General features: G+C 38.1%; 2 protein-coding genes across 2 annotated transcripts; both read right to left on the minus strand.

Annotated features, from left to right (window-relative positions):
- Positions 1 to 3: 3 nt before the first annotated feature.
- On the minus strand, positions 4 to 1142 carry LOC122886067 (olfactory receptor 10J4-like). Its single transcript, XM_044217937.1, has one exon. It carries the CDS (start codon positions 978 to 980, stop codon positions 12 to 14), a length of 969 nt encoding a protein of 322 aa, XP_044073872.1. The 5' UTR covers positions 981 to 1142; the 3' UTR covers positions 4 to 11.
- A 6562-nt stretch (positions 1143 to 7704) lies between these two features.
- Positions 7705 to 9403, minus strand: LOC122885575 (olfactory receptor 6N1-like). Its single transcript, XM_044216840.1, has one exon. The coding sequence runs from the start codon at positions 9314 to 9316 to the stop codon at positions 8360 to 8362; it is 957 nt and encodes a 318-aa protein (XP_044072775.1). The 5' UTR covers positions 9317 to 9403; the 3' UTR covers positions 7705 to 8359.

Here is a 9403-nt window from a genome sequence, read left to right on the forward strand (position 1 = left end):
CATTCACATAATCAGTGAAGACTGGTAATGTTTGCACATGAATTATTTTTAGTTTGTGGTTTTAAGCACAATATCCTAAAAATGTGTCTTCTAATTTCTGGTAATTTAAGGCCATACACAAGAGGATTCAGAACTGGAGGAATGATAACAAATTCTAGTGACAAAATTACAGCCACAAATGGATTTATCTCATCAAGATTTTGTCGGCTCAGGGCAGTATCACAAAACGATGTGATGGAATAAATCACAAACGAAACAACATGTGGAAGACAATTCTGTAATACCTTTCCCCTGACCTCTGATGACTTTTTCCAACAAGCAACCACAATTCTCAGATAAGTGTACAAGATAAAACCAAAGGGAAGGAAGGCTGTAGTTATGGCACTCGACATAGCAACAATATTGTTAACAGCAGTGGTAACACATGATAATTTTACAATATTCCAGCTGGCACAGTATATCTTCTGTACATTGTTACCACATAGAGGAAGCCTGACAACCATATTAATACTCACTGTAAGGTTACAGGTTGGATAGACCCAAGCAAAAAAGGCCAATGTATAAACAGTTTTAGAGGTCATCTTTCTGTGATAGTGTAAAGGATGACAAACAGCAACATATCTATCATATGCCATAATGCTCAGAATGGTCACTTCATATGAAGCATATGTGTAAATAATATAGATCTGAGTGAAACAAGCAGGACGTGAGATTAAATGAGAATCAGACAGAAGGTCCATGAGGAATCTGGGGAAGAAACCAGAAGAACCATACAGAGAGTTGACAGATAAAAATGCAATGAAAATATACATGGGCTCATGTAGTGTGTTCTCCTGTAATATTATCAATATCATGGCGAGATTTGCAGACACAATAAAGCCGTAGAGCAGGAGGCAAAAGACAAAGGCTAGATAACGGTAGTGTCCAATGTTCATGAACATGGTGAGGTTGAAGTAAAAAGAGAGAGTGTTGTTTTCCATTCTCTAAATCAAAGAGCCTCTCTGTTTCAAGAGAAAAAGTCACTATTTATGTCTGTGCTTTTTCAACCTCTTATCACTGTTTTGAAAAATCAGCAGTCTCAATAAAATTAACAGGCAGCATCACTGAACATTTTGAAAAAAAATAATTATACCTATCAACCTATTTACTGATCTATACACATAAACCCCGACTATGGGTTCTGAGAGGTGTTCGACGTCTTTTATCTTGTCCAACATTGTTGATGTCACCACATTATTTCATCTCTGGAGAATTTGGAAACTTCTCCACATGCATGTTAAAGTTTCTGATAAAGGATTAATTTTTGGCCTTGCCAGCAGCATTGCACTTGGGATGGCAATATCTGCCTTTTGATTGGTCAGTCTGTCCACCACTATGGTCAAGACTGAAATATCAACAACTATTGGATGGATTGCCATGAAATTTTGTACAGACATTCATGGTTCCCAAATGATAAATTCTAATGACTTTGGTGATCCCCCTACTTTTCCACTAGCATCACCATGCAATTAGTTGACATTTGTGTTTTTTGTGAAATATCTCCACAACTATTGGTAAACTAACTAGATGAACTTCAGCAGTGGTCGGCGGGGCAGTCAGAGATCCAGAAATTCTCAATGAGGGAGAAAGAGTAAATGTGCTTCCAGCCCCTTTTCAGAGTTTTTCTTTACTTTTTATGTGGGATAACCATGTTAAACAAAATATTAATCATAGCAGAGTATTTTTACATACTTTAAAATGTGTCTGGAGGGGAACTTTAAGTATTTTAAATCGTTTTACATATTTACTTACTAGCCATCTTCTTCTTCCCTGCTTTTGCTGGCGCATTGCAGCATATGTTGGCATGTTTCCACCTCCTGTTGATCAGTGGAATAGTGTGAACCCATTTGCAGGACTGTGTATTGTGTCACCCGTGTACGTGCATGTGTGTCCTCATGCACGTGCGCGAGATGAACAAAAACAGGGATCCACTCATGGAAAGACAACTCCATAGTGCTACTAGGGTCAAAAACTCCACAGGGAAACTTTAAGCTGGATTTGTAGCTCTGTCTACAGCGGTTATGGCGTAGCTATTGAGCCTTCACATGTGGCCGCTGTAGGCTACACAATAGCTGATGTGCACCTCCTCACAAATATGACTACATGTTGAGGCCATGTGGAGACAACAAGAACTGTGATTGTTCAGCTCTTTGTGTTTTCTCCCACAAGTTTCTGATGCCAGTGGACGTTGTTGAAAGCGAAGACAACATTAAGAAATTTGAAGAAAGACTCAGTAATCTTCTCCACAGCAAAGCCATATCAACAAACTCTCTACTCACTGTGATCACCACTCTCTATCACAGTGATTGAATGAACGTTTAGATAGCAAACAGATATGCTCCTATGTCGACACAGATGGATTAATCGCATTCAGAGTTGTATTTATGAATCTGACTAGAATAGATAGATGGGGAAAATGTGTAGCAAACCCGAAAAGGCAAAACTCAACATACACAAAAGGTGTTTTATGATTTATGCCAACTAAAGCTATAAAAAAAATGCCTTGCAATAGAAAGTGGTTTGAGCAGGCGGAAACACAAACGTAATTTCCGAACCACAATTGCACTGCTTCGTCGGATGAGCATAAACACAGCCTCAGCTGTCCCACTCCTTTTACTTCAGTGCAAGCAGGTTTGTTTCGAACCAGAAAACTGCATTACAACTGCGTTTGTGCTAGCGCTGGCAGGGAGCACTGAAAATGCAGTCACAAAATGTCATCCTGTGCTTTCAGTCTTTCAGGTATGATGAGGAAGGTGTCAGAACACCACAAACTGTAGACAAAGTTAGGTTGATTTAATACTTTTTGATGGCACCGTAGGTTTAGCATCCAGTGATGAGTGAGGCGCAATCACTTCTGCTAGAAAACCAGTCATGGAATGAAGATGTGTCGAGATGTGTCTTTAGTAAGTAATTTATGGCTGACTGGAAAACCATATGTTCTTAACAGTCTGTGGTTAAGTACACATGATAACCAATACAATATATAATATAATGTAATCCAATGCAATACATGTGAAATAAAGAAGCTTGTTATATTGAGCTGACATTGTGTCTGAAAGATGTTGAATCAGCTCTATGGACATTTTGAGGCATTAGTTTATGGTGGCATTGTTCCAGTTGTATTATACACACAGTTCTGTTTCAAATAACTGTTAATGAGTTTTGTGGTTGCACTCACAGCCAGAGCAGTAAAGACTCATAAGAATAACAATTATAAAACAGTCCAGAATATACTGGACTACAGTATATTCAAGTAAAAAAGAACATTAGTTTGGGTAAATTTATTTATTTATGGTTTCTCTGGTTAGTAAGACTTAACGTATACTGGCTAGAGAGCCTGTTTGTGTAAATTAGTGCCCAGACTGGCTCTCCGGAGTGGTGTTGTTTTATTAATTGCTCTGAGAGGAGAGTGGAGTTAATGACCTATTGACGATTTCTACCATAATTACTGCATGTAGTCTATGTAACTCCTCGAAAACAACAGCTACAGCATCCCCTCTGAGGTATTCATTATTGAATTGAAGCTCTTTGACAGCTTTTGGTGTCAACAGGTAAAGTCACTGTTAAATGAGAAGAACAACACTGTTTGACTATAAAACGAATCCATTAGATTGTCCTTTCTCTAATTTTACAAAGCATCAAAGGATTTGTTTAGCAAACCATCCCATGAGGCCAGCATACATTGACCACTGGATCATAATTAACTGGCTGTAGCCAGCCATGTTCCCTGAGACCTGTTGTTTTCCACTGAGGCACACCAGGGAGGTCACAGTAATGATACTCATTACAGCAGCCTTTCATCAGCTATGGTAACGTTATTGTAAATAGCTGTCCATTCATTCCTCTGAGGCATAAGGCACACAGACACACACACACAGATCAAAACAATTTCTTTCAGTTTTATGATGCATTTACTGTGTACTTTAATGCCACATGATGACATTTTAAACTAAAAGTTCACAATATAACAGCCAGCGGACAGTTCCCAAGGAGAACAACCTTTACCTCAGTTTCTACTATGGACTCATCTGATCTAATGTAACAATATGACATTGCAGTTCCCTTGTAAGACACAGACATGCACAGTGGGTAGACTCAATAACAGGATCCAATGCAAAAGCTCTGATGTGTAATAATCTGTAATTTCTGTCTAAATAAAAAGTAACTTTTAATTAAAAAACAGAACTTGATAAAATGTATAACATTTTCGTCAATGAATAAAAGCAAAACGATATTGTGAATGACGTACAAATAGACAAAAGAACTAATTAGCCTACTGTTTTAATACATAGTCTTATTCAATGACCTGCATGCATCTGCGGAATCACACACTGTAGCCTCCTAAAACAATTTCCTGCGCCACCCAAAATATCTCTTGTTCAGAAATTGATTTAGCTTGACCTGTTGCACTGCCGTTAATAAGAAGCACCTTGCATTAAGTAACATTCTGTCTCTGTCAGTAATGTTATCTGACGTTACCGGTTCATGGACTAAATTCATCTACAATCCACTGAGAATTAGACAAGTTTTTAGAGCTAACTTTTTAGATTTATAAAGAGGTAAGCTAATGAAACATTATCAAGTGCTGTGGATGTAACATTAACATTCACAACTTTCAGTCGGCTATCTTTCGTGTTGTTATTGTAAGGAATGAGTAAGTTCCAGAATTAAGGTCAGCAGTCAACCATCTAAATCTTCCTCTAGATGTTCGCTAACGAAATATCACTGTTATCTGATGTTTTAGCTTCTTCTCTCAAGCTAAACCCAGACAATGAACAGTGTTTTAGTGAGTGAATCCAGCTTCTGAATGACAGTGGAGAGCATGGGTAAGCTAGCTATGGCAAGGTTAGCAAGAACGACAGAGAGTGAGCAGTTTTGTTGTATTACTGCAGAACAAAGTGACATAGATACTGTGTGTGTGTGAACAAGTAAACAAGTGCCTTTTCCACTAACCTCGCAAAAGACGAGAACGACACCTATAACCATGGTAACTGTACACAACAAAGATAGCAACAGCTGCCTCAAAATGCTTAGAGAATAAAATTTCTCAAGATTTTGTTAGATAGACTAAAACTAACAAAAATCAAATGACTTAAATCTGACTAGCTAAGGCCCAATTACACTTGTCATTTCCAGTGCCTCTTACCCAGATAAAATCCAGATGAGATTTAAGACACTTTTATATTCACTTAGCCACACATATGGGTCTCTATTGGCGAGATCAAATATCTTATTGCAATCAGGGCTGCCAACTTTTCAATTTAGTTTGGACCCTCAGGAATTTTATTTAAAAAGTTCAACAGCCAAATTCACAAGAATGGATGAAAAGCCAAGTCAATAATCATGGTCAATGATAGATAAGTATGGTTGATCAGCATACTTGACAACCTCCAGACATCATAGCCTAAATCGGGAGATCTTCCCCCAGAAAATTGTTAATTTCAAAGGCTGTTTTCCTGCATTCTAGTGAATTTATGGAGCCATTTTGTTGCCAAAATGTGGAGTCAGGAGAACTAGGGTGAAGGGGGCATTGAAAAATGGGACTGTCAGGAGAATCTGGAGGGTTAAATACATGAGATTGACTTTTGTTCACATATATTGTTAACAGTTGCTATTGGTGTTTGATGATCGTTACATTATGTGACATACATGTAACGAGTTGCACAGAAACAGTGTGGTCAAGAAATTCTATTCACCCCAAATAGGGGCTGTAACCGACATACACACATGCAACACTGCAACACTTTCTGCAAGCTCAGTCAACACTGTGTTTGAATACAGGTTGCACTTTCAAAGAACACATGACTGGCCTTACCATTATGGTATTGGTAATAGGGATGATACAAATCCTCTTAGATAATTTAAGAACAATAATAATAAGAAAGGACACTGGTTATATAGCCTACCTTTCAAAGCAAGATTGGTCAATGCCATAAGGCCTAGCCTTACATAGACTGTATTACACCTGACCTACACAGTCAAAACAAGTAACTACGAGTTACACCACAGGAACAGAAGCAGCAATTGCGTTCAAGTGCAAGCTCACAAACTATTAACCTATATGCTTTCAAAATGTGACATGTCCAAACTTTTGCGCATTTTCAGTGGCAAAAATATTCATAAGCTAAAACATTATAATAAAGTAAACTGCATGACAGCAGCTTTGGCTGCCATGCAGCGGCAACCACTTTTCGATTTTGAAATCAAAAGCAGGCTCGGTGATTCTCCCAGTAAGTTTTTTTTCTCTCCACCGCCACCTACTTGCGCGTGTCCAAAGAAAAATCACTTCAAAGGGATACAGTGTAGCTTACTGGTAGCCTGCAGCTGCACTTTTCGAGACACCCAGGGACACGCACAGGGAAGTGGTCACTAGTGATGGGAGGTTCGACTCTTTTTTACTGACTCGAGTTTGTATGAGTCACTCACTAAAAAGAGTCGGGTTTTCAAGTCACTCGAGTCATCGAGTCAGTCACCCAGAGCTTGGTGAATCCCCCGACCCCAGCACCCATAGAGTATCGGCACCAGAGACTTCTGCTGGCCGTGTGTGTGAGAAGAATGCTTTTTGGGCCCCTGCTGGCCCGGGAACTTGTAATTACACGGTTTGACCACTATGTCAAATTGGCTTCAAAGCCTGGTGCTGTGGGGCTTGCTTAGAAGCACGCAACCTGTTTCAGAGCTGCGTGTCAACTTGAGAGTTGACACCATGACATTAGAGTCATCCAGTCACTCACTCACACCCACTGAACCAACAAGTTCCACCCACTCCCATTCACCACTGACTCGCACATCACTAGTGGTAAGGGTTAGGGGTCCAAGAGTGTTCATCACTAGCCTGCCAACGCTTGGAAGCATGTCAAAAAAGGTCCGCTGTTTGTTAGGCCACCCATCTCTACAGTCCAGATCTGTCTTCTCTTCAACCACCAGTCCACTTAGCCACTAACCATCCATTCATAGTCTGGGCTGACTGGTTATATACAGTACGTAAACAGAAATCTGTGTCATCCCTCTGTAGTAGGTTTACTAATGAAATATATGGTATCACATTTTAGTTGACATGCTTAATGTATGATAAAATCTCAAAGCACCACTGCATTGATCACATATAACACAAAATGTAAGATGTGTCTTTGTCTGCAAGTATTATTTAGTGATATAATACCATTAAACTGCCATTTTTTAAAAACAAATACTAAATAAAATGACAATATTTTGTCAGTTTCCATATGTACATCACAATTTTTGTATTAGTCTTCACAACAATTAAGTTAAAACTTGTTTGTAATGCTGTTTGCCTTGCTGTTATATTTTGCGTATGTTTCGCCATAAGTTTTTCTCAATATAATTGAAAAAGCATACAAGAAAGACATTTTGTTGACATACTAATCACACTACAGAGAGACATTTGTGCATGTTTTTCAGTATAAAATAATAATGATATGGAAATGCTGTCAAACTGTAGTAAACTATACAGGGCCTACACAAAGACTCAACAGGGTCTAACAAACATTGCAATTAAATAAGTAATAAGATGTGATATATCTTTGAGAGTGCACATCATACCTGAGTTCATACCTGAGTTCAGGCAGCCACTTTAGTTATGTAAATTCAGGAACCTGAAAAAAAGGTTCATATACTTTGATATGCTCCAGTCTACTTTCAAGGCCACTTATATTCTTATTTTTTTATTTTATACAATCAAAAGCATGAATGCCTTCTCTGGATTTTACATCTGATTTAATAATCTGCTCATACAAACACAAAAAGAAAAGGTCAATCTCAAAACAGAAAAATATAATGATAAATCCAACAATATTGTCAATTGTGTTGGGTTTTTCAATGAGAGAGCATCATAACAGCTTAGAGATCATTATCATCACAACAACCTGACAGCAAAGGTACAAGTCTGGAGAAGCACACACCATGTGCTTAGTCCTAACTAAGAGGGTTAAAAATATTTGGAATCATGACACTTCTTGATCCACATCTAGGGTACATAACATTAAAAAGCAATTGAGACAATAAGCAGATATTATGAATGTGGAAAACATTTCTTTAAAAACATCCTCCTGCTCTCTCTGGATTTTAAATCTGATTTAACAATCTGCTCATACAAACAAGTCAGCAATCTCAGAACAGAAAAATATAATGATAAATACAGTAATATTGTCAATTGTGGGACAGTTCACCACTTTTCACGGCAGTTTTTCAATGAGAGAGCAACATAACAGCTTAGAGATCATTATCACAACAGCCTGACAGCAAAGCTGCAAGTCTGGAGAAGCACAGAACAACTATGTGCTTAGTTTTTATAGAGTGATATTTAGTTGCTGACAAATGAAACCTGGAGTCTCAATTTAAACCTTTGACCTGCCATCATACACATCATCATTCTACTTCGAATTTTAGTCAGTATCAGTCCATAAATAATAGGGCTGAGAACAGGTGGAATTATGAGAAATTGTATGGCCATGAAGTTCTTTACACTCTGTGGCACAGATGTTGATCCATATCTAGCATACATAATGTTAAAAAGCAAAGCAGCTGTGACATTTAGCAGACATAACAAATGTGGCACACATGTTTGTGTAAACTTTCTCCTGCCCTCTCTGGATTTTAAAGCTGATTTTACCAACTGCATATATGAACACACAATGAAGAGAACATGGCCACAATAAAAAGAGGTGACAATCAATCCAACTATGTCATTTGCTGCCGTTGAACCACAAGCAAGTTCAATAATTGACCAGTCACAATAGAGTTTCTGTATGTGGGAGCCACATAACTTCAATTCAGATGCCATAGATACCATCAAGACTTCTATGCACAAAGGTACAAGCCAGGACAAACCAACTAACACAGCAGTCCTTCGCACAGACATTACAGAGTGATACTCTAGTGGTCGACATATGGCCACATATCTGTCATAGGCCATAAGAGCTAAAACGGAGGTGTCAACCATTGCATAGGAGTATATGACATAGATTTGCAAAAGGCATCCTGCATATGATATTACATGAATATCAGAAAAAAGATCAGAAGCAAATTTGGGATAAAAGCCTGCAGTTCCATAAAGTCCATTGATACACAGATTACACAAACAAATGTACATAGGTTCATGTAAGTTTTGATCCAATATTATGGTTAAAATCAGAGACACATTTACCACAAAAATTGCACAATAACATAGTAAAGTGAGAGAGAAAAGTGTAACTCTGTAGTTGACTGTTGCACTAAAGCCAGACAGTGAAAACAGAAGTATACTAGATGAATTATTCATTTTGTATTAATCCTCCAAAACCAAAACTTTCAAAGTTATAAACAGTATCTAGAAGACACGATGCTGTAAAAAGGTTAATATGTTCAT

This window comes from Siniperca chuatsi, linkage group LG12, assembly GCF_020085105.1.
Source record: "Siniperca chuatsi isolate FFG_IHB_CAS linkage group LG12, ASM2008510v1, whole genome shotgun sequence".
Classification (NCBI taxonomy): Eukaryota; Metazoa; Chordata; class Actinopteri; order Centrarchiformes; family Sinipercidae; genus Siniperca; species Siniperca chuatsi.